A 26066-nucleotide genomic window follows, 5' to 3' on the forward strand; every position below is an offset into this window, starting at 1 on the left:
CAGGAAACATGTTGATGCTTTGCATTAGTTTTATTCTATACATGTCATCTTGAGCAAATAAAAAGTTATAGCAGTATAAATTACTGATAAAAACCCCAGCATAGTAAACAATTACAAAGCATATTAATAAAACAAAAACTTATAAACCATTTTTGAGTGCTTTGGTCACATACTGGTGAAATTTATTTTGAAAGCAAAAATCAAAAATTATACGTGTCCACACACACAATACACAGAATACACAGTTTATATATAAGCATCAGCATTTTAATTTCTCAATTTTGTTACCACAGCAGTATTTAGTTTTATTTTTAATAAAGACTTCCGTGACTTTTTTTTTAGAAAAGAGGGAAAACAAAAGTGTAATACATTCCTAGAAATTGAAGCTGTAAGAAAGTAAGTCTGCAAAAGTAGAGCCTTTAAGCCAAAAACTTAAGTGATAACAAAGCTAGTGTTAGTAAGGTTGAGATTGCACATACACCTATTGGTGCAACCTCCCCTCCACTTAGTATTGTGTTGTCTGAAGAGAAAATTACCAAATCCTGAGAGTACTTCAACTGAGTCACATTCCAGTATTAGAATACAACAGAAGTATTCTCATGCTGGTAGTCACATAGAAATCCTTTCCTCCTTTTTCTAAACTAGCAAACAGAGGAATAAACCTCTCCACCTACTCCAGACTTAGTATCCTTAAGATTGATTCCACCTTACTCTTTAAAAATCTAAATAATTTTATTTTAATATGGCAGATGTTTGTGCAACTCCTTGCTGCGAGGGCTGCATGGCAAGGATTTCCAATATCAAAGTGCTGAACACATAACACACCACTTTGTTTCAACATCTAAACTCCTTTGGTAAAACCACATTATTGACGAGAGTAAAACATAAAATTACCGAATTCTGCTTCTCCAAATAGACTCCTGAATGGAGGCTTCATCCTGTCTGTCATTAAGTGGCAGAGCAATGGACCTTTATAAATACATCACTGGTTGCCTCCAATCTAACAGCAAAAACATTTAAACAGGAATATAACAAATTGTAACCCTTCTTGTTTAGGTATCACTTTTATGTGATTTTCAATATATTATATGGAAGTGTTACATAAATCCTTAATAACCCCTGGGTTTCTTCAGTTTGCAAGTTGGTATTTTAGTATTATTGAGATTAACAACTGAGGGAGGTCATCTGTATACTGGTTAATTCAGTTTCCTATCAAAATTGATGACTTAGTTACTGCAAATTTCCCACTATGTGAATTTTCTCATTTGTTGTAGTAGACAAAACAGTATTCAACTCCATTTTTTTCCACAGAATTTATTACCTATATGAAACTCAGATAACAAAAAGAAAACAATGGATAAGAAAACTTCCACACAGTTCAAATATCATTATTTTGTATAAAATGTATTCATTTAAATTTTTTTTTTATCGTACCCTCTGCTTCAGATTGCCAGAAATATGAAATATGTAATGTAATACCTAAGAAAAGGTATTGGTACCGTAGAGAAATATAAGAGTCAAACACATTTTATTTTTGTGCACTTGACTATCAGCTTTCTAATGCTCCCTACATAACATTTTATTGGTAGTAGGTACACAGCTCCACTTAAACTTTCAACTCATTTTATAAAAAGGTAGAAAAATATATTCAATATTTGTTTAACCTTTCTATATTCACCCTATCATACAGGAATCTTACAAAATGCTTTAGAATAATTTATTCCCTGAAAAAATACCAATACCTGCACAGCACCTGGAGAAAGGTCTCGGTGGGAATGTACAATCCACTATTATGGGATCTTGAAGGTGTTTTTCTTCAGGTTTACAGCCAAGTCTTTTCACAAGTAAACCAAATAAATCCTGAAGAAGAGCTGGTCATGTGAAAAATAAATTATAAAGTCTGACCATTAAGCACAACAGGATGAACTCCATGTTTAGTTGCCACGTGCTGATAAAATGTCATGTAAAAAAACTTCCTTCAAGGGTAAAAAAAAATGATAGGATTTTAAATTTATGTTTTTTAAAATTCTCTTTGTGCTCCAGTTAAGCAATGACATCATGGGTGTCACTGTTGGGTCTTTGGCGTAGAGTCAGCGGGGGCAGAGGCTTCCCATAGAAATCTGTGGAAGAAATTCCAGAGCAGAAAAACACATCAATCTGTCAGCTACCCCCTTCCTGGCTCAAAGAATGTTTACTAAATTCTTACTTCTTTAAGGAAAGCCAGGTATTCTGAGTTTAGAGCTAATTCCTCCAAGAAAACTTTCAAACCTAGTGCTAATTAATGTCTAGAGATGGATTGGCCAAATGAGGATTTAATTACATTTTGTTATACATGCATCAGCATTTGCTGATCAAGCCCAAAGGAGATCTGTAAACATCTCTAAAAATAGGAAAGGAGAAATTCAAAGTGTACAATAACAACTGAAAAGATAAAGCACTGAACTTTGTATGTTGCTATATTCAAGACTGCACTATAATATGGTTTTAAATGATAGTAATACTGAGCAGAATCCAAAATTTTGGGGCCATTTATGCATGACATTTATCTTGCTAAAATAAGCTAAAATAACTTTCTAAAAAAGCTATTCCAGAATTTTTTGGTAAAACTGCAGCATTTCCTTTTGTCAATAAAGCAGTTTAAAGTGGAAAAATTGTACAACACAAAGTTAGTATCAGAAGTGCTCTCAAACATTTGTAATGGATATAGAATAAAACCCCATGCAGACTGGAACATGCAAAACACTTCACAAGCAAAATAATATGGAAGATGCTAAGAGGAAAGATGTAGAAATCAAGAAAAAAAATAAAAGCAGCTTTTTGAAGCATTCAAATCTCAATTCTGTTTATACAGACCACCTCTTCCCCAAGAAAGCCTTGATGGCCTGCCAACACAAAATTCAGCTTTAATAAATCATTATTTTCCAAGAAGACTATAACCCACTTGTCCTACAGATGCAATTACTTCTGTTAGAATTGCATTGAAACTGGACTACACTACTTTAAAAATACATAGACCTGCCTGTAGCATTGAGGTTTTAATTATCCTAACATTTAGTCAGCAAAATAAAAACAGTTTTATGTTATTGTCATAAATATTTTGATTTCATTAGCACTAATTACAGCAGCAAGAAAACTGCAACAAATGATTCAAAGGTCAATGAAAATCTGCCCAGTGGATGGTTTTATTCATCCATTTTTTGAGGTCTGGCAGAGCACTTTAGGGCTGCCAGAGAATTTTACTTCCTATAATGAAAGAGATTTAACATTCTTGCAATTCTCCACTGACAATAAATAGACAGTCATCACCTTGTGTTGTGCTGAAATGATTTGTATGACTGCAAAAATTGCAGTCTTCAGTGAAAATAAGTGTGCATAATTACAAAGTTTGAATGTCTGAAAAAACTTTTAAATCCATCTTTGAATTTTGGGCAAAGCTGGGGGAGGGAAAAAAATCAACACTGATTTATTTCTCTGCTGAAGGGACAACCAAAAATAAATTGATTTTCAGAAAGATGCAATTCAGGGATTATTATAAAAAAAGAATCCAAGGTGGGCTCCACTGGTCTTAGGGAAACTGAGTTTCCAGTGAGGAGCAGGTTCTCAGTGTGCAAAATATGTAGGAATTCATTGAAAAACACTGTTGTGTGAGAGAAAATGGGCAAGACCAGGTAGGAAATTAAATCAGTGCAAGATGGACTTGACAGTGCTGGGTTAACAGAACCATTAATCTTAAGGGTCCTTCCCAATCTCAGTAATTCTCTGATTCTATGGATCTCAAACTGACAAGAGTTAAAATCCCACAGCTGCTTTAAGCAAAATAAATAAATAAATTATGTTTTTGGAAATCAGGACCTAACTAAAGGTCTGTGAGGTTTGAGAGTGGTGGGCTATGAATGAGAAGAACTTTCTTCATTTATAAATAGTGCTTTCCTAATAGCAGTTTTCTTGCTAGGATTTGCAAGTGTGCATCTTGTCAGAGGTTCAAAATTCCTGAAAGAAAGAATAAATCTTCCAAAGAGTAGGCAATGCCTTGAATTCAGCTGTAAATTCTGAGTACTTCAAGTTTGCTCTTACACCTCTGGTCAAGAGATAATTTCCCTACCAACATTTTTGCTATTGTCAGCTTCCAAAATTATTTAATAATTGTACTTACTTTACAAATTCACACCTAACTTAAGCAGGTTTTTATTTCTTTGTCCCACCCACACTCTTCCTATAGAATGCAACACCTCCCTCAGGCACAGATAAAGATTGAGTTCCTTTTCTTCCCCCCTCCCTACCTCTTCATCTGGCTTTCCTTTCTTGTCACCTTCTATTTGCCTTTAAAAGAAAGAGCAAGATGGTTTATGATCAACATTACAAATCACATTTTAAACATGTGACTTTCCTGTGAGAAACAAATATTTTGAGTTTATTAATCTTATTTCCCCTGCAGGCATCTTTTGGTTCTCTGGCAGAAAAGTTCCTTGGTTTTGTGTTCCAGATGTCTCCAAATTCACTTTTCAAACTTTGAAAAATAAAAAGGTAAGAAAAATTAAGAAGCTATCATCTCAAATTCAGGAAAAAATGTAATATCAACATATGAAAAAGTCTTCCACAATTTTCCAAAAATAGAAAATAGTCACTATCAAAGCAAGAAATCAAGACTGCCTACTGCACCTTGCTATTTCCAGTTAAAAATTTTCATTTTAAATGCAGTATGTATTTGGACTCCAGTAACTGGCCCCATTACCCTTTGCAATGTGTTGCTTTATAATTTTGAGGTGCAAATAACTTCAGATCATTAACAACTTCTGATAGCCCATGCCACTTTAAACTTTGAGGAATTTGGAGAGAACTCCTTGTTTTTCCTAATAAAAAAATCAGACTTGAAAAAATCAAAAAGATGCTTTCTGCTAAGCAAAAAGGAAAGCTTTTGGTCAATGAAAACTGGAATTTAGAAATGAAAAACAGATGAAGAATGAAGTGAATGTAGAAGTGAATGGACAAAGGAGAATGGTTTGAAAAGGTACAAAGTTCCAAACACTTTCAATTACCAGGATGATGTGTTTCACCAAGAGGCTCAAGTTTTCCAAGTCTATTAAGTTTGGGAGTTCCCCATCCAACTAAAGGAAAACAAAAACTGTCAGAGCATTCCATTACTGCACTGGATTATTCTGAGCTGTATAGACCCTACAGCTCCTTGGGAGAAAACAAAGCATTTAGAAATGCCCAAGCTATGCACTACATTGCATCTGTGCTGAAGAATGATGAAACACTTAAAAAATGAACTGATTAACCTTAAAAATAGTGATATTTTTAATCATGCCAGAGAGCAATCAAGTTTCTGGCTCTTTTTTTTGGGAAAATGATATTTTCTCCATGAAATAGGCCAAATCAATACTGCTGGAAGTTCATATCATGAAGTGGGAAACTGTATTAAAGATTTTCTAGAGAGGAAGGTTTAGTAGCTCCTCTCTGTATGAAAACCAGTCCAGTTTCAACATTCACAAGTGAGACTTCAAAGGATGACCCACCACAAATTGAGGCATCAATTACTGTTTTTACACTTACCTGGTGGAAGGGCTGGTGGTGTAGGATTCTTGGGAAGAGACTCCTCTGCATTAACAGGTTCTACTCTGTGGCCCCTTTTTAATTTTGGTTTTTTACTTTTTTTCTTATTGTTATCTACATACAACAGAAAAAAAACATTACATATCCTACAGTTACATTCAGGTAATATCCTACATCAGATTCTAATAAAATTATTGGGGAGATACATCCGAGCTTTCAGTCCAGACTTAGACATAAAATTATGGGAAATGTAAATCACACAACATTTTGCTATAGAAAATAAACTGTGGGCATAAAATAGATGTAAACTCTACATTTCCATTAAGAAATTCAACTTATATAACCTATTCCTGCATTTCTGTGTTCCCAATAGGTGACATTGGTATGTGGTATAATGACAAATACCATGGACAGAAGGAAGAAGCATGTGAAAAACCAGATTAAATTACTTAAAAGGCAGCAGTTTTACCTGAGTCAAGGCATTCTGAGGCTTGTTGGTCACTCTCTTCTGCATGCTGCAAAAGCTGGGCAGTTGTAGAATTGCACCTTTCCAGCCTGCTGTCATTTGTATTTTGGCTACTGCTACTTGATATGTGATCCTGCTCTGCTTGGGATTTCAAGACAATTGTAGCCTTTTCAGTCTCCAACTTTTGTCTCTTCTTTTCCTTTTCCAGCTGTTTTTCATTCTAACAAAAAGGACAAGATTTTTTTTTTTAATTACTTCTAATGCTGTAAACTGACTAATAAGAAAGGCTACTAAAAAATGAAATTATTCCCCAAATATCCTACATTTAGTGTACAATTTATCTTCAAATAGATGAAGAAATTAAATTTCTAATATCCTATCCAGAGGAAGGGAGAGGGAATTATAAAACAAAATGATCTTTAGATTTATTGTCTTTTTTCTTGTATTATTTTTGGTCCTATTAAAAAAACAAACAAAAAAAACCCCCAAAAAACTTTCTACTTTCTTTCTCCTCGATTTTTTTTTTTTATGTGCTAGTTAAAAAAAAATACAAAAAAATACAGATGGTCAGAGCCTAAGTCTCCAGAAAACGATATCCTAGTTTGGATAAATACCTAGCGTGGCATACAACCACAATAACAGGCTGCTTCACAATTCTGTGTCAGTAAATCACCATCTCTGCAATATTCACAGCTGCACCTTTATTTTATTGTTTTTGATGTTATTACTAAATGGATTATTGTGCATGTAGCTGCCTTGACATGTTCTGTGGACATGGGTGCTTTTGTCCTGGAAAAAAGCAAATGCTGGAATTACTTGCTTGAAAAATGTACATGTTTCTTTAGATTGTGTTATCTCCAGGCAACTAGATAAAAAAAGTATAAACTCAGAAATGTAGGTTAAGGAAACTTTAATATGAATGTGATTTTAATATTTCAAAATTAATAAGAAATTCTCAAGAGTCTATTTTCAACTGAAAAGTGGTTATGCTCACAAATATGAATAACTGAAGAAGCAGGAAGATTTGGTATGACTCACCACATCACTAAAACACCTTAGAATAAATGAATAGACCTTGAATATTTTCCACTTCTGAATCCCAGGAGTTTAATTAGGAAATGTTTTCAGGCATGTGTTTACATTTATTTTACTGTGTCTACAAAACTTTTGTTCCCCAATCAATAATAGAGGTTTTCTTATGATGAAAACATTGATTCAATGCACAGAGATCGAGGCTGCCAACATTAAAGTAAGAATTTAAAAAGTGCTGTGCAGACAGACTTAGAACAACTCTTTCTTTTTTCTCATTGCCTCTCAGATATTGTTAATGGTAGTTCTAAACAGACCCAGACTGCCACAAATTCTCCTACCTCAGAGATTACAGCAGATATAGGCTGGAAGGGGTTTCCACATTTCCCAGGCTCAGGCTCTTCCTCCTCAGGTGCATTTCCTTCTTCTTTTTCCCTTTGGCATTGTTGTTGGGTTGATGTTGTTTCAGTGGTTTTGGGGTTGTTTTTTTGGAGCAAGGGGAGTGGAAGGAGGGAGAAGGAATAAAGAATTATGAAGAAGCCAGAAATCTTATAGAGAACAATGTCAGTCCTCCCCACTATACCTCTCAGTGTAACACAAACCCAACACAATCCAATATGGTCGGAAGTTTTATGTGTGCAGAGACTTGTGGCAGATTAGGAGCAAACCAGTTTTTTAGAAATTTGTGAAATGTATATGAAGACCATGTCAAGTTGCAGCTGTTTAAAATGTACTTTAGTAATTTACTTGCTTATTTAAACCAAAACAGCCAGAATATAGTCTAAGATACTTCCCAGCTACTTCTCACAGTAACTGAGACTAAAAATTCTCTGCCTATATAAGGCAGAGGAGAGGACAGGGGTACTCAGGAGATATTTTAAGAATGCCCCAGTAAAATGATTCACATCAGCTCTTCACAGGCACCACAGCAGGCTGCTAAAGACCAGAAAGGGATGTGAAGGGGAGTAATAAATCAGTTATCCTGCCTTCCCTTATTGCATCATCTTTAGTTCCTTCATGCCTCACCTGTTGGATATCTTGAAGTTTATTAAGCGTAGTATTGAATAAATTTTCACATCTAGTGTTTGATATTCACATATGGGTTGGAGAGTCTAACTTAATACTTTATTTTAGAAGGCAACTTCAGATTAAATCACAGGAATTATTTTTTAGGTCAGCCTTCTGTGAAGTTATATTAGTAAGGCCAAGTTTATTATACATCTACCTTGCAATTCTCATTCACAGCACATTTCCAGCATGCAGCAAATCAAATAAAGGGGATGAAGAGGCAAAAACTTCAAGAAAGACTTGGCTTGTAAGCTTTAGATCCTGGATACCCTGGCTCCTGTAAGATCTAAGCACAGGAATGAACTAAATATCTCAGAGAAGGGAAGAAGGGGTGGAGTAGGAATCACAGGAAAATACCTCTGCTCCCGTATCCTCCTGACTCGCTCAGCTCGTTCCAGTTTTTTCTGCTCCTCAAGTGCTTTTTGCTCTGTAGTGTCTCTCTGGATGCGCTCATTTAAGGCATCAAAATCTTTTGCTATGATATGGAGAAGCCAAAATAATCCCTTTTTGATTGATTTATCAATTTTTTTCCCACAGCCCATGATTGCTGAGCAAGGTTCCTATAAATATATGGAGAAGGAAGGAAAAATCTGCAGTTAAGACCACATTCCTTGACTGGAAACAAGAAATTAGTTGAACAATTACTGTTGACTGTGAAGCTTGTAAAACACTGGGAATTATGGGTTATAAATAGTCCATGCTAGATTTATTAATCAAAATGAAAAAATCTGAGATGAAATAGAATCAGCTTTGCTTCAGTTCATGAAAGAAAGTTCAACATGTTCATAAGCACCTCGGGGGTAAATAAAATCTCCTGTGAATTTGTCAGAAAAGCTGTCAAAGCTATTTTATACAACTGAACAGGCACTGCACCTTGAGTGGAGTAAAACCTTTTGTAATTATACTCTCAGCAGTGAGAGAAACATGATCCAGGCAAATCTGTTGAAAGAGAAATGCAAACCTCATTGAGAAAATAGTTCTGAAAACACATCTGGTAAGAAAACATTGAAGGACCAAGAGTGCTTCTCTTGAGATTAAAGCACTTCAGGAAGATAGGATAATAGCCTTCAAAAACTTAAGGTGAAACTGCAAATAGGAAAATAATAATTTCCTCTTATTTTTTCATGTCAGGAGGACAAGTAAAATCAGCTTTAACTGGGACAAATGAGGCAGGGCTTGATTCAAGCTTGGAATGTAGAAAAGATTTCTCTCAAGATCTCCTGGGAACTGTTTTCAAAAATGTTTTGGAGCACTGTATGTATCTTTTAAAACATTCTCTGAATAACAACTGAATAGAACCAGCTCTGTGGATGACATGTAGAGATGATATTTCACATTGATTGTGTTCAGGTTGGAATTTATGACAATTAAAAGGGGCTCTCCAATGCCAACATCTGAAAAACTCTATCTGCTCTCTCCATCTGACAAGGATTTAAATGGCACAACAGTCAAGATATGGAATGTACCATTTACAACAGAAAAAAAAAAATCTGACCAGTCATGTTTAAATTAAGGTTCAAATATGAGTCCTTTTGGCACCTTGCAATACCCTCCAGCAGAACCTACCCAGGAAGGAGATATACAGAAGATGTATACAACTTGTTTGTCTGAGAAAACTGAGATCAAACACAAGCCAGCACTGGGGCAGTGTTCTTCTCAGTTTGCACCAAGATTCTTGTTGCTGAAGTTTGGTTACAAAATATGAACATTCAAGAATATGGAATATATAGACATATTAAATAAGAAAAAGAGGAAGGTCATTCTCAGTGGCACTGTCCAACAGCAAGAAAAATTACTCCTTTCTTTTGCTTTAATACTTTGTGGTGAAATTTAAAGATCTAGTGGAAAACTAACTACAAGAATAAGAAGAAACAAAAGATTTTTTGGTCATTGCCTAGCTTTCTATCTTGCTTCACAATGCCTCTGTTTAAATTGACCCCAGGAGTCAATTTAGACTGAAGGAATTTGGGACCATTTTTATCTTTGAAGAGCCTGGTAAAGAAGGTGTCCATTAGAATATGAAACAGTCTTAAGAGAGTGTGATCTAGTGTCTTTCCTAATTACACACAAAATATAAATAAAGAACAAGAGCAGCATGTCAGAAATTAAGCAATTCAGATGTATTGGAATACACTAATATCTTTCAGGTCATTTTTTGATGAATATTTTTCAAGAAAATATTTTCGGTACAGAAGCTCCTTGGAAAAAAAAAACAAGGATGAGCTTGCAACTTTAATTTTTATGATTGCTATATGTGCATAGTGCAAAGTACACTAACTGAAGAAAAACACTCAGATAATCATGACATAATAAACAGAGCTATGCCCTGCTCTAACTCAGCTATTAGAGAAGACAATAGCAATATGTAGTGTTCTATAAATTTTACAAATCTCCCAAATGAATTCAAGTTATTTTTTAATTTTAAAATCCAAAGCTTAAATGGTTTTTCAAAACTGTCTTCTTATCTTGGCTAACAACACCATAATCCTCATTATCTTTCAAAATATTTTTTACTGCCATCAGAAAAAGATTGTGGAAATAAAGCGTTATCTAAGACACTGGTAGATTAAAACAGACTTAAAGAAAAACTTCAGGGACTACAATTTGGATATATTATCTGAAATGTTGACCAATATTAAGCAACTTTCATTAAGGTTTCTGGTTTTGGCTCTTCCCACAAAGACTTCCTGCTAGATTTTTTCTTAACAGGACAATGAATGCTACATCTAAATTTCAGTTTTATGGCATGTAGCATGATTTCCTACCTTAATGGAAACTTTACACAGATATGAGAAAACATTGCATCTTCAAATCTACTTACAATTTGACAGAGACACTTGTGTTCATTAACCAGCCTTTCCAGAGATAAGGACTCGATCACATCTGCTTCTGACAGAGCTCCTTCTCTGTCCTGCTTATTTGCCAGCCTAGAGGGAAAATCAAAAGAAATGCTCAGCATCCTGCCACAAGAGAGACTCTCAGATTTCCAAAAGCTGAGTTTGTGACAAAATTAGAAAGAAGAAGGGGAAGACTGAGAAAGAAAAGACGAAATTCCCTGTTTCCGCTTTAATTATTTATTCTGCTCAATAAAGCGTGTTAGTCTATGCGCCATTTTCATCAGTTGCTAATGTTAATCACAAAGGTGCTTAGTAATAAATTATTTCTAGAGAAAGCAATCATACTTACAGTTAAGAAAATAGACATAAATGATCATCCTGCTTAACATCTAAATCAACACAGGACAATCTGTTGGAGCCTCTGGATGAAAGTTCACAGTTTTGTAACTTCCCAAACCATTTCCCTGTTTGAAAGTGTTTCAGGATCATCTCAGCTCTGCCTGCTACCCAGCATTTCTCTCTGATGCCTAACAATGTTTTGAACTTGCTCTTCCTGAGTAAAATTTACAAGTGTAGAGGGAGGAACTTGTATGAATGGCTCTAAAACCCGTATTTTATTCAATAGAGGAAAGCAAAAAACCCCCACATAACTCACAAAATAAGTATTCTGTAAGATGAAGATCACTGTCTTGTCACTTACATGTGGCAGGAAATAGGACTCTAGAAGACAGACATTCATTTAGGAGTATAAAAATACAATCTAACCTTATTTTGCACTTTCTACAACATTAATAATTCAAGCTAAGTGCTGTACAGCATTAGAAAATAAATTTTTGAGAACTTGCTCCTCTCTAAAGCAGGAATTCCACTAAAATAATGTTCCTCTGAAATTTAGCCATTTGAATGACATAAGAACTCTGATTCAATTTTCTGGATAAGAAGTCAAATATTTGGCTTTCATGAACTCAGAGGCAGAAGGTTTTGAAACCAGACATCATAGCCTTCTTCCTGAAATCTCAAGTCACTCTCATGAACTCAAATGGCTTTTAGGGAACTTAGGTCAAAGCTTATACTTTGAATTTATGCTAATTCCTTGCTAGGAAGGAACAGTGGTAAGAATATACTCTGTAGTTACCAAAACTTGTCAACACTTCAGTTTGATTTAAGACCTTACTTGTCCCTATTCTCCAAAATCCCAGTATGAGAGCTTCAATTCTTAATTATTTTACTCCCAACAGATTTTTCAGCATTAAAAACATTAGAAAAAAAGCTATGTTGCATCTACAGCCCAAAACTCCACATTCCTTGTCACCATTACCCCCATGAGCTACAATTTATTATCTAATCTTTCATCTTCCTTTTCAAGAAGAATTTGTTTATGAAGGAGACCATAGAAAAGCAGCTTCTCAAATGTCCAGTCGCTCTCAGTCTTCACCATTCTTAACTATTTGTAGTCCATACGATTCACTTATTTATCATCATCCTGGAGGTAAAAATCCCTATTTCCTACTGATAATCACAACTTTACTGGCTTGGCCTGCAGAGCTGGTAAGAGCATAAAACCCTTCCCTGCCCTTCCTTGATAATGAATTCCCACTTCTTAAAGAGAGAACTTCTACAGTGCTTTGTATGATTTAGTGCAGGGATTCCCAAACTGCTGTCCAGTGCATATACAGAATATGTGATATCTTCAATATGTTTATAAATACTCTACTTCTTTTCACCAACCAGCTAGAACAAGACTCATTCTTTCAGTATTTAAATGTGAAACCAAAGCTAAACCAGGGAAAAACTGAAATGCAATGCAAAAAAGTAACTAAAAAACTGGAAAAAAATTACCTCCACTTTTTCTCCCCCACGTAACGTATTTTGTTACAGTCTGAAAATCCTACTGTGCTGCCTCTTAGTCTTAAAAAGCATTCCTCAGCAGTGCTGCCAATTAATCTATAGCTAATTGAAGGAAATATTTCTGAGCAGTGTTTGTTGCCACAGCCTGTTCCTCTCTCACTTGAAGATTAAATAACTGCACTAGTTGCACTATTTTTGCTCTGCACAGCCTACAAAGCACAGCTGAAGCAGAATGAAATGCTGGTAAGCTGCACAGCTCAGTGGCAGTTTGACACTAACATCCCACAGCTTGCAATAGCTGCTGATTTTTAACCTCTAACACCTTGAAAGGTGTCATATTTGTCTTTCTGGTCAATTAGTTTCCACTTTCTCTGCAGCAATACTGACAAGAACATGGCTGAGGTGCTGCACCTGGAAAAGCAGCTGTCTCTGCCTATTCTCCCCAGGAACTGAAGTGGTTTTGCTGAGGTCCATCTACTGCTGGACACCCCTGCCCACTTCAGACTTTAGGTCAAACTTCTAAACGGACTTCAAGTATTTTCAAGATACTGTAGTAAAATGCATTATTCTGCGTAGGCTTTTTTATCCCCATGAACAGATCCACCTACCCTCAATAACTGCTTTTCCCTCCATGCTTTGGTGCAGAAGAAAGCACAGCCTGCACTCACACTTGTGCTTCCACTGGCAGCTCCCAAGGGCAGCCGCTCCAAGGCACTTCCTGCTCCTGGGCACTCCGAGGGATCCGCCTCCCAGCAGGGCTGGCTTTCAAACAGGCACAACCAGATTCCCCAGGCACAAAGTAATCAATTTGCCTGTCTCCTGCAGTTGCAGAAGGCAGTTTCACTCTAGCACTCCTGAGGATGATCACACTTGGTCGACAATAGAAGAAGCAGAAGGAATGAAGGAAATACTTCATGGAATGTTACTCAAGACATGTTGCCTAGGGAATATTCTGGAAAAATGTTTTTGGGATTATACTGAAGCTTAACCTCCAGAGTTCCTGTGTAAAGAGTAAAAGCCACCAACACGGGATTCAGAGGTAAATACCCTTCTCTTACTTAACGTTTCTAAATTTGCAAATATCAGAAGGCTTTGTAGTGGGGTTTAGAATGGCAATGTGCCTAAGTGTCAAGACATAAAAATAATGTATGACTGCCTTGCAAAGAGTTAGCTATTTCTGTGGGTAAATATGGACTCACAGCTCTGCTGCTGTTGCACAGGACCACCCGTCTTTGAAGCAAGTTTTAGGCAAAAAAAACCCCTTCTTTAGGGAATACATCAGTTATCTTAAAAGACAGACCTTTATTTTAATTTTCCAAGTCCGTTGAACTTCATATATAGCAATTTTTCATGTTTAAAAACCTGTAGGAGGTATATATCGAAGCATACTTAAAAGCACAGCAGAGTGGCTGTTAGTTTATCATACTACGTTAGCTGAGTAAGAAGCTTTCATCTATAAAATCATGCCTGTCTTATTTCAGTTTCACATAAAGTATATTTGAATTGTCTTAGTGTAACAAATGTACCTCATGCAAGAAATAAAGAGAAAGTTGGCACCTACTGCTTTTAGATCAAGTAGGATTTTTCTAAGCAACTGGAGAGCTTTTCAACTTTAAGAGTCACGGGAAACAATGTGGAAAGGGAGTGTAATGTGTGCATTGGCACAACTGACATCTACAGCTCAGTGACAATATTTCTCATAGAAGCCACTTCTGCCAGAGAAAAACAAAGTTTGAATGCTGTGGAAGTTCCTTGACCTGTCTATAAAATCTCAATTACTGAGCAAAGAAGGGGGAAAAACCCCAAGAGAAACCAAACCAGTATTAAAAGTTTACTTTGCAATACAAAATCTGTAAAAATGTCTTAGATATGCTACTTTGGGGGTTATATTTATTTAGAATTAGTGATCACAACCCCAAAATTTTGGGTTAGATTTGCATAGTGTCCATCAAAATTAATAAAGAGCAAAGCATCCCTGAGATCAAAATATTGCAGCACCAGAACAATCTCCATGATTGAAAGCAACTATAGGAAAATGAATCTTTATGGTTTACCTATGATCAAGATTAGTCTTTAAGGCTACTTCAAGAAGTCATAGCTTTGCAGGATGGAATTAGCTGGGAAAACAAAGACAGAACCTTTGAAATTAACAGCAGTCTAAACAAGGGGAAATAATAATGCCATCTTTTTCACTCTACAGTGAATCTTCTATTTAAAAATGCTGCTCTACCCTTTTTCCCTTTGGAATTTTTATCTCTCATCCATTAACCTTTATCTTGGGCAATCCTGTGGACAGCCATCAGAAGGATGTTTTCTTCCAGAGTGAGGCCTCAGCGGATGCAGCATCAAAAACTTTGTCTCTTTATGCTTTGCTCATGTTAACATCCATGAAAGTCACACTCCTGACCCACACAGAGGCAAAAATAAGTGACTTTGCTTGTTTGGCTTGTTCTTCCTTCTTCAATTATTGGCAGTTCATGAGCTTTTTGAGGAAGTCATGGAAAACAGAATTCTTATACTTTTAAGAAACAAACAGGAGAACAGACCAACAGTTTCAATGGGCCCACGGAAGGCACTCTTGATGAAGTCTGAGCCTGCTCTATCAGGTGATTTTTTGCAGTTTGCCTTCCAATTAACAAATCTTCAAGCACATTCTTTAGCATTTCAAGCCCCTGTCCCTTCTGGGTTGCTGACAACAATGACAACCTATCAGTAAATTTTGATGGTTAACACATAGCTCTTTCTCAAATAAAGGGACTTAATTTCAATTCATGCCTTCAGTTATCATACAAAACAATACTTTGAATATTATAATAAACTATAATGAAAAAAAAGGTGAACCAAGTGCTACAAGATTATTGACCTGTTTTCATGCAACTTCAGGGAGCTGTAGGAGACATTTCTGTAAGTCAACACTTTCCCTAGACAGTTTCTCCAGGTCACTTTTAAATAAGAGAACAGTTAAAAGTAAGATTCTAAACTCATCCTGTTTACAATATCTCTAGGCAACTTTAGTCTCATATTAGCTTTTGAACTGGTCATAAGAACAGCAATTATAATTTGTTTCATTTTGTTAAGTGGCCCCATTCTCACCACAAGTCTGAATCATATTCCTATTTACTGAAAACGTTTCTTGAGACACTCTGCTATCAGTTCAGTCCCACCTCTTAGTCAAATAGGCTACAGCCAACTATGAGCTCACCTTAAGCAACTTAAGTTCAGCTTCCAGATGTGTAATTCCATAACAAATGACAATAAGTGATATAACAATCTATTTTTGGACAAGATTAACAGCCTCTATTTCACCTTGATATATCAAGCCATAGGCAAACTAAGTGTAGTCAAATTGCCTGTGTGTTTTTTTAAAGAAAACCTGCCTTACAGGTGAGTTCCAAGGCTGTGACAGGCAGCTGTGTGGTCTGAGATGAAATGGGAATGTAAAGCATGTGGGATGGTGCACAGCACAAATTCTGAGTCTGCACTTCTTTCAGGAAGATGAATCTCTCACACCACTTAGAGTGATGCAAAGCTTAAAGTATGAGTTCATACTATATATCCTATTAAATGGAAACAAGTCCACCTGTACTCTTCTCTTGCTCCTATTTTATTTTCAAATAATGCTTTAAAATATATCAATATTTGGACCTTAATGAAGTGATCTTTGGGCAGAGGAGATCATGATTTTCCTTCTAGATTTCTGTGACCTCTAGGTTTGTGAGGACAAGGGCACTACTGACAGCAAATCTCTGGTTAAACACGTGAAAAAAATCACCATCAAAACAAAGTTCTTACCAATTACAGAGAATTAGCTGCAGTCTAAATGACTTGCAGAGTGAGATCATTGTTTTGTCAGTGAGGTGCAGTGTCTATCACCATCTCTGGGATTTATGTCAGTGCAAAAGCATGAGCTCCTCACCTCCTATTACCCAAGTATCATCAGGAATGTCAGCAGACATGGAAACGCTGGTAGATGCTTTTCCTCAAGTCTACATCTGTAGCCACACAATCATAACAAAGATGTCAAAACTCTAAGAACAAGCTCAGATTTGCAGCTGAATCACTGCATGTATCTTTGAACCAAATACTTCAAAAATAGCAAAACACCAACACAAGACAGCTACATTTCCTACAACATGACTGTTACAGATTTGTGGTCAAAGGCCCAAGAACATCTTGAACTATTTTAAGTCTGTTCTCCCTCTCTCCATATCTCTGGGAAACCTCACTCCAGAGCAGCATGATTTGGCTGTACTTTTCCAGCAACACTGGCTTAATTCTTACCCACTTTATGAATTATTTGAATACTCAGGTCTGCTTTACTACATTTGAATTGCTTGGTTTTACTCAATAGCCACATTTCTCCACCTCCCACCATCCATTTCACACTAATTAGAGAATTCCCAAGCTACCTTGCTTCAAATGCAGCATTTCTATTCTTGTACATTCTGGTAATTTTGGTTTCCCCGGGGAAGTCTTGTGGCAGTTTTTACATGGTGATAGGACAAGGCTGAAGTGCTTTAAATGCAAGAGGAGAGATTTACATCACATGTTAGGACAAAATTCTTTACTGTGAGGTAGGGGAGGGTCTGGCACATGTTGCCCAGAGAGAAATTGTGAACATCCCCTTTGCTGAAACTGTTATTGAATTTGCACTATCATCTATCTCATCTGTGCAGGGGAAGCTCTCTGCCTGTGGTATTTTCTTGTTGAACCACTCCCACACTTTCCACAAACAGAAGCTTGAACTTACAACTATTTTCAAGTATGTTTTTCCAAGTATGTTTTCTTACAACAGAGATGCTTAAGAGGATATTTTCATCTAACCACCTTGTGTTTTATAATCCTTGGTTTAAGCATGTTTGTTTACAATGTATTTAAGTTAAAGGAAACTTTGTAAACAAAGGAGAAACTAAATGTAACTTATAGGAAGATATCCTAATTCAGTAACTTCAGGTACATCTCTGAGTAACAGGGCAAGATTTCAAAACCAAACAAGTGCCTTCTTTCCTTGTGAGAATGTGAGAGAGCACAAACTGAATTTCAACTCAAAACACCAGCTTTCCCCAAAGACTACTCTAAGGATTTAAAACTATATCCATTTAAATAGTACATGTGTCTCACTAATTTTTTGTTGCTAACTTAAGACACTTAACCACTAATCAAGCTCCAGAGTATGACTCCAAGATTTACTCATTGTCATTGTGCTCAGAAAAAAGTTAGATGGGTTTCTTGGCACCACATGACAGAGCTGTAATGTAATTCCACTGCAGCTTGGAAATGAATAAAATAAAAAAAATTAAAAAAATGTTTAGGATTACATGCAACATGAAATTCCTTTGGGACACATTGCCTGAAAGTCTACCCAGTGCCCTTAACTGACTCATAGCTAAGGGTCAGGAAAACAAACCTACCCTAATTTATGGTGCAATCATTAAAAAAAACCCTAAACAAAAAAAACTCCCCCAAAAAATAAAATAAAATAAAATAAAAAACACAAAAAACCAAACCACTAACAAGCAAAAAACCAGCAGTTTCAGCAGAGGTAAAGAAGGCAGAATGAGCCAGAACATAGATATCAAAGAGCTCTTAAAGAGAGGATTCTGTTCCTTCATTGGCTGCAAGTCCCCTTCTCTGAAGATATTAAAACCAAGGTAAGGTGGTAAATTGTATCAAAGATCAAATAGAACTAGACCTTTGCTGATAGGCATTTTAATCAAAGTGCTGAATAACTAAGAAATAGTGAGCAAAAGCAGAAACTAAAATGAACAGGAGGCTTTGGTAATTTGGGGACTGGGGAAGAAATAAAACAATCCAGCAAGGCCAAATCAGAAGGCATTAAACCCAAGTACAACCAGAAACAAATGAGTTCCATACAATTAACTTTCCTACTTCACATACTGAATTATGTATTTTAACTTAATGTAGCCCATATCTTATTTTTGGATGTAGGCTCCATATTTCCTGGGGTCTGCTGATAAATTTATCAGACAGGTGGAAGAACAATCTATGTGGTAGCTTTGCAATTAAGCAAGTGGACCTTTCAACTTACCTTTTTTATCAAATGGACAAGATAATATAAAAAATTTCATTTCTGTCAAACTCATTGTCTTTGAATTCTGGACATACTTTATCATCATGACAGATTCTAATGGTGATCCAGCTACCAGGATCTTTGATTTCCTGAGTCAATGTGCTGAGGTAATTGTCTTTATCAAGACTTCCCCAGTCATGGGGAAATGGCATCCATTTAAATTGAGAGATTCACATAACCCTGTTCCTGAGGAGCAACCCAGCCAAGTTATCAGAAGGCAAAGACTCTTGCAATACCCTTAAAATATATTTGACAAAGATGTGAAAATTGCATTTCTGAACTTGCCAACTATATATAACTATAGATGACTATAGATAAAGATGCTTCAAGAAGAACAAACTTAATCACCAATGGGTTTGCATGATAATGACAGTGGGCAGTGAATGTAGAGGCCACACTAAGTCACTGGAGTGCTTTCAGTCCACATATTCCATTTATTCCACTCTAAACAATGGGCATATTCTCCCTTTACTGACAAAAACTTCAAGGAAAGTGAAGTGCTTTCATCTCAATCAAAAGAAAAACAGGATATGCCCCTATATACAAACACATAGGACAAAACAAGGACTCAGTAAATTAACAGAGCTTGTTGTGGAACAGTCAAGAAGCCAAGCCAACAATTTCCAAGGTTATCTCTGTCATGAAGACATCCTCATTTCTTTGAAATCAGCATGCATTCCAATTGCCAGTAAAATCAAACACAATTATTGGCAAGCCTGTTCAATGGCAGGCTTTGAAGGCAAGACCAACAGCAGAGAAGATATGAAACTAAGATTCAATTGCTTACATTCCAGTCTTTTGTAAGACTGATCTTTAAACAAGCAAAAAAAAATCTCCATTATTTTCTGTTCACTTCTCTGGTATTTAACAATATTTGCAGATTTGTTTGGCAGTTCTGTGAGGTTCTTCCCTCCAGCCCCAAGGAACACAGCTATTTCAAGAGCAATGCACCAATTCTTTTAGACCCAAGAAATTCTTGTCACCTCATAGCATAAGCATGAATGGTGCCCTTAGAACTTGCTTGTAATCCCAGGTTTGCCCAGCCCTGCTAAATTAACTTGGGTCAGCAGATGTGTGAGGTTGGGCTAGAACAGATTTTCAGGTCACTTCTCTGAAGCCCTGTTGAGCAGCCCTGGGTCCTTTCACATGCCCCAGGCTGAACTTTCCCTGTTGGTGGTGCCAAGGAGTTTGAAGATTTTATCTGGGAGAAACTGCCTGACTTCTGCCATGGGAACATCCACTGAAAAGTTCAGCAATGGAGAGTCATTACTGTTATGCAATGAATACATTTTGCTTTTTTCCCACCCTGGAATAACATTCTATAATAAATAATTTGCAAACTTGTCTGATCTTGATGTGAATCAACAAACCTAAATTCAAATATTAAGGCATTAAGGGGGAAAAAAAAGCAGTAAGGAAAATTCACACTAGGGTAGAACATCAACATTCTTTCTCATGACTGACCTCTGAAGCATTTCAAGTTTTGTTTTTCAGCTAATCCTCCTGCAGAAAGCCAGATTTAAGCCTGTGAAGACGTGTCCACACTGCTCAACTCTCCGACTTATACAAAAATCTATTTAGAGACTTTAAATATGCATAGGGGAGCAGAGATACCAAAGCAGTATCATTTGGAACTGTTCAAATACAAGAAAATCATTTGCATATTGAGAGGTTACTGGATAGACCCTTTGCAGTTTCTAAAAATGCATCCTTTGGATATTATTAAGAAATCCTACATTTGCTTGCTAAGAAGAAGAAATGAAATCTGTAGAATCAGGGTTTAATAAGAGTTGCACCTATTTAATACTACTATTTCAGAGAACAGCCTTAAAAGCTCTGAAACAGCCAAGAGATACCACTGAGCTGTTTAACCTCTGTGCTTGAACAGCCCTTTGAAAAACACACATCTGATTGAACCAGAACACCCTAAGTAAAAATCCCATAATATTCATATTCTAGTCCTGAACATGTTACTTCTTAGTGAAATCTTCCATTCTTGATCACAGTCCAAGGAAATCATTTATGTAGAGTTTGAGAAAAATACCTTCTTCCCTATGATTAAAAATAGTTGAACTTAGTTTCCATTGGGTGTGTTTTAGAAAATACCTTGTTCTTATTTAGCTCTCCAGTAAAGCTTGCACAACAGCTAGGGAACAAAACAAAACTATATCTCCTTTCTGTTAAATAAGAAACAGCACTGAATTGTAGCCCACTGTGGTTCACAATGCATATTTGCATCAATTTGATGAAGAATGGAAATTACAGTGTAAGAGTAGATAACAGTAACCCCTAAAAGGGCTTAGAAAATCTTCATGCTGCACCAGTAGTGATATGGATTCAACTCCATAAAAACTCAAACATAAAAAATTAATTTATTTTCATGCTAAATTATTAGAGTTCTTAAAATATGAGAGTTCTGTTGTTCTGTTTTGTTGTAGCTAACTGCTTCAATTACTATCTTAACTCCCCAGGCAAGGAAAATTGGGAAGGATTTTTGAGTGTGGCCAAATTTCTAATCTAAATTGATGCCAGAATGCCAATTTGTTACAAGGTCTGTCTCAATCTCAAAAACTGAAATATTTCCTACTGAGAATTCAAAAATGGCACAGCCACACTCACTTCTATTTCCAAAAAGATTGATAGGTTGATTTGTTTTCATCAAGTAATGAGTAATAATAAAATAACTGGAGTTACTTCTCTCTCCCTTCCCAAAATAAAAGTCCTCTCCACACTTCTCTGGTCTAAATTCTGTGCACTGCATCACAAATGTACCTCAAAAATGGCCTCGGGCTACAAATCACAACTTGTTCAGAATACCCTCCATTCCAACTCATTGCTACTTTTACTTTGGTGCAGAGGGAAGTAGCTCTGATCTCCAAAACTACTTTTCATGTATACCTATATCTTTGAATTCTGGACATACTTTATCATCGTGACAGATTCTAACGGTGATCCAGCTACCAGGATCTTTGATTTCCTGAGTCAATGTGCTGAGGTAATTGTCTTTATCAAGACTTCCCCAGTCATATATATATACCTATATGAAAAGTACCTATATATATATATGAAAAATACCTATAAATACTAACATTGATTGTTGTTACATTTTGATTACAGTGCAACCAAACAAAAAAGATATTGGAATTAACTTCCTGTGTTGCAAGAGGGGACGAGAAAAAAAAAACCAGGAAAGAATCCTGACCACAAAAACCATGAGAGATCGTCTGCAAGAGCTCAGACTGAGGGCTAAGGAGCTACAGATGGGCAGGGAAAACAATGGTGCAACTGTACAAGAAGAGGAGCAGGAGGAGTTTGAACAGCAGGCTATTATTTATGAAAAAGAGCCCATAACTGAAAGGCACTTGCATGAAATCCAGAAACTTCAGAACGAAATTAATAATCTGGTGGAAGAAGTCAATAAATTCAGCCAACAACAAAAAAGCCTCGTGTCTTCAATGAGAAGATTCAGCGTTCTCAAAAAGGAATCTAACATAGCCAGGGAAATCAAAATCCAAGCAGAACAGGTACGCAAAGGTTTGGATGAGCTGGCAAAAGCAGTGAGGAAAGCTGAGAATGAGCACGGGCCAGCGCGAGCCACGGTGAGGATCCTGGCTGCCCAGCACACCTTCCTGTCCCACCGCTACCTGCAGGCCATGCTCGCCTACAACCAGGCCATCACCGCCAAGCAGGACAAGTGCAGGACCTTCATCCTCCGCCAGCTTGAGGTAGCTGGCAAAGAGGTGTCTGAGGAGGAGGTCAATGACATGCTCCAGCAAGGAAAATGGGAGATTTTCAATGAAAATCTACTCACTGAAGTCAAGATTACTAAAGCTCAGCTGTCAGAGATTGAGCAGAGACACAAAGAACTGGTCAATCTGGAGAACCAGATCAAAGACGTGAAAGAACTCTTTATCCAGATCTCGCTTCTGGTGGAGGAGCAAGGGCAGATGATCAACAACATAGAAATCTACATGAACAACGCTCAAGAATATACTCAAGTATCAAAAGAAAAGTTTGGGCTTGCAGTCAGGTATAAAAAAAGAAATCCTTGCAAAGCAATTTGCTGCTGGTGCTGTCCGTGCTGCAGATGACACCAGAAATGAACTGCCAGAAATACCAATGGTTCCTCCACACCAAACTGATCTTGAAAAGCACTCCTGGAATCCCTCAACTGCTTCACTTTTCTCCCCGTTTTCCCTTCACCAGAGCTCTCAGGAAAAACTGCATCTGTTTTTCAAGCCAGAGTAAAGGATTTTATGGTTTTTACAGAAACACGTGAACTACAGGAAATGATCAAAGGATAAAAGTGACTTTTTCTTTTGGTTCTTATAAACTTCTTCAAAGTTTAGAAGTTCTAAAGTTTAGTTTGGTTCTTCAAACTAAGTCAGCGTGGCAAGAAAGTCCCTGTGCTGTTGGGAAGCATTGAAAATACTGTTAATCACAGACAGGATTCATAAAAGTGTTTTATTTACTTTTCGCAAAATGATAATAAGTATTTTTAATTGCCTTGTGGTATTTTTTAGCATTTATATTTACTTGCTCAAATTCCAATTTTTTTTTTTTCCCCAGGAATATGAAATTCTACAAAACAAATCCACACAATGCAGACACCATTAGTAACAATCCAGAATGGGATGCCTAAACCAGACAAGAGGTCAGAAAACTTATCAGGAATGTCTAAATACTACCTCTACAGGAAAAGTTCATGAACTTTTCATAAATTGACACAGAGATACTTTGATTATTCAGCTCTACAGGCAGAGCCCTAGCAGGATAGGGGAATATGATCCCTAATTACACACTCACAAGGCACATTCTTAATCCTGCCTATCCTACCTGAATACAGTCACATTTGCAGTCTCACTTTTGCTAGCACAAAAATTAATGAAAAAATAGAATAAAAAAGAGAACTCCATCCTTACACCCCCTACTCCTCCCCCATAATCTAGAACCAGAGAATCATTTAGGTTGGAAGGAATCTCCTGTAACCAACTCCTTTTGGAACTGAGTGAGAAACAGCTCTCCATGCAATTTAACAGACAACAGCAATGTAACTGAGCCAAAAAAGTTATGTCCAAAAAGAAATTAAAAAAAAAAAATTGCACACTAAAACCAAACAGAAACCAGAAATGTATTCCTGAACTGTGTTGTGCTGTGCAAAGACACTTTATTTGGATAGTCAAGAGAAGTCAGAACAAACTGCACTGCTACTCAGCAAGACACTAAGTGAACTGGATGGCTTTAGTTGCACGTAGTGGGGAAAAAACCAATCTACTATCAAAGACATTTTCACACTGTGGTATTTAGAAAGAGTTGGTTTCCTTCCATCCCAGATTAAAATTGCAACAGAAATTAACTAAATTATCAAAATACAATCAAAGGTCTGAACCTTAAAGTAAAAAATCCTATTTACACAGTAGCAACAAAAAATAAACTTAGATGATCACATCACTGAAACTATTTCATTAAATAACCTCACCTTAACTGCATATATTAGAAACACCTTTATGTTCCAAGGACACAGTAGAAATTAGCCAACACACTAGAGCTGTACTTCCAATAGTGGAATAAAACTCAAGTTTTCAAAATTCAAGTTTTAATACTTAGGAAAACAGCTGCCCAACTAAGTCATTTCCAGATGTAAATTGGTTAGAAACAGGTGAAACAGATAAAACACACTGAAGGAGAACTGGGAAGCGAGAAAGATTTGTGGACAACTTTTCCTTGATTAGGGAGTAATATTAACTGAAAATAAATAGTATGAAATAATACTATCAACTACAGTTTACACAGAATTTGATATTGAGCATTCAAAATTATTAGCAGCAGAAATTTGCAGTAATCACTAAAGTAACTTTCCAGTGTTTTCAGTAGTTACATAAATATGCAGAAAAACAAACAAATGAAAGCCTAGCTACAAGTGTCCTATGAAGAGAAGTGAAACATTAATAGCTATAATCCCTTATCACCAAAATAACAGGTAGGAAATAGCTTTCTCCTAACAAAACACCTTCCCAAAAATCTCCTTGGTATAAAATATCAGTCACGGCACATGGATTTGCATTTCCTCTTGCACATGCTCCATGTCAACTTAAAAAAAAAAAAAAACAAAAACAAACAAACAAGAAAACCCAACCAAACAAAAAAAACAAAAACAAAGACTCCAAACAAACACAACTAATCCCAAACAAAACCAGCATTTGCCTGAATATGTCTGTGTATTCCTTTCTGATAAAAGAAAGGACAAAAATAATCCTTAGTGAAGAAAATTTAAGCTTGTATATAAGTCTTGAGAATGCTGCCAGAAGAATTTATCCATAAGCATAAATTAGGTGATAACACTGAACAGTAAAAAACCCAAATGACACATTTAACATCTGTAATTTATACCAAGAAACAGTAAAAGACAATACTATCAACACTTGAGGAAAATGGTCTTAAAATAATTCTGTGACACCTCCATGGGAAGCAATAAATAACAACATGGGAGAGCAGCAATTAAATTTATCGAAAATATCATACTGAACATCAGATTTCCCATATTCCCGTATTTCTGTGAGACAGAGTATTTAGCACCAAGTTTATGTCCTCATTGTGCAATTCGGCCTATTATCCATGAATTAAAATGCACTAATTAAAACATGTACCAAGGTATTAGGGAACTTATTGCTACATGGGTAGCAAGTATCTCATTATTAAAAAACAACAAAACCAAAAAATCTACAAACAAAATCTGAACGTTAAAATTAATATTAAAAAGGCTAAATTTCAGCATAAATTTGGAAATCTGACAATACAGGAAGGAATTCTTAACTCAAGAGGCAGGCTCACATAGGCATAAACCAAAGAACTACTGGATCCCTCCACAGAACTGGGATGATGCAAAAGCAAATTCTGATCAAAGGCCTGAAGTTTAATCTAATAAAAAGTATTAAAATCAAAAAACTTGGTTTAGTCCCCATTAGAGCAATTAAAAAAATACACACACATTCTGCCTTCTGATTAGCTACTGATAGGGATTAGAAAGCAGTATCAAGATCCAGGGAAGTGAGTGAGCTCTCTGCAGTTCCAGTCAGCCACTCAAACAAACTCCATTACAGGATTAGAGCATAGAGATTTCTGCCCCACAAAAAAAAAACAACCAAAAAAACACCAAGAAAACCAAAATACAACT

The 26066-nt window shown here is 36.3% G+C and overlaps 2 protein-coding genes across 8 annotated transcripts in view; one reads left to right on the top strand and one right to left on the bottom strand.

The window, feature by feature from the left end:
• Window positions 1-15: 15 nt before the first annotated feature.
• The window catches only part of ARL13B (ARF like GTPase 13B), a 33946-nt gene continuing 7895 nt past the window's right edge, over window positions 16-26066 (bottom strand). For 3 of the 7 annotated variants that reach the window (XM_077781195.2, XM_021550086.2, XM_021550087.2), the window contains 7 exons: window positions 10938-11043; window positions 8474-8676; window positions 7390-7483; window positions 6023-6239; window positions 5554-5667; window positions 5037-5105; window positions 16-2120 (listed from right to left, as the gene is read on the bottom strand). In XM_077781195.2, coding sequence (XP_077637321.1) covers window positions 2044-2120; window positions 5037-5105; window positions 5554-5667; window positions 6023-6239; window positions 7390-7483; window positions 8474-8676; window positions 10938-11043 — 880 coding nt within the window. In that variant the 3' untranslated portion in view covers window positions 16-2043. Of the gene's footprint in view, window positions 2121-4280; window positions 4321-5036; window positions 5123-5553; window positions 5668-6022; window positions 6240-7389; window positions 7484-8473; window positions 8677-10937; window positions 11044-26066 lie in introns of all 7 variants that reach the window. The other 4 variants (XR_014950628.1, XM_085563966.1, XM_021550089.3 and 1 more) reach the window with 4 other exon arrangements.
• Window positions 13473-26058, top strand: STX19 (syntaxin 19). The gene is made up of 2 exons (XM_021550090.3): window positions 13473-13840; window positions 22010-26058. The coding sequence occupies exon 2, from the start codon at window positions 22105-22107 to the stop codon at window positions 22981-22983; it is 879 nt and encodes a 292-aa protein (XP_021405765.2). The 5' UTR covers window positions 13473-13840; window positions 22010-22104; the 3' UTR covers window positions 22984-26058.

The sequence above is a fragment of the Lonchura striata genome, chromosome 1 (assembly GCF_050655825.1).
Source record: "Lonchura striata isolate lonStrDom1 chromosome 1, ASM5065582v1, whole genome shotgun sequence".
Taxonomy (NCBI): Eukaryota; Metazoa; Chordata; class Aves; order Passeriformes; family Estrildidae; genus Lonchura; species Lonchura striata.

Bases quoted from the DNA above. Each gene is read 5' to 3' on its own strand.
- STX19 (XM_021550090.3), top strand. From the start codon at position 22,105: ATGAGAGATCGTCTGCAAGAGCTCAGACTGAGGGCTAAGGAGCTACAG.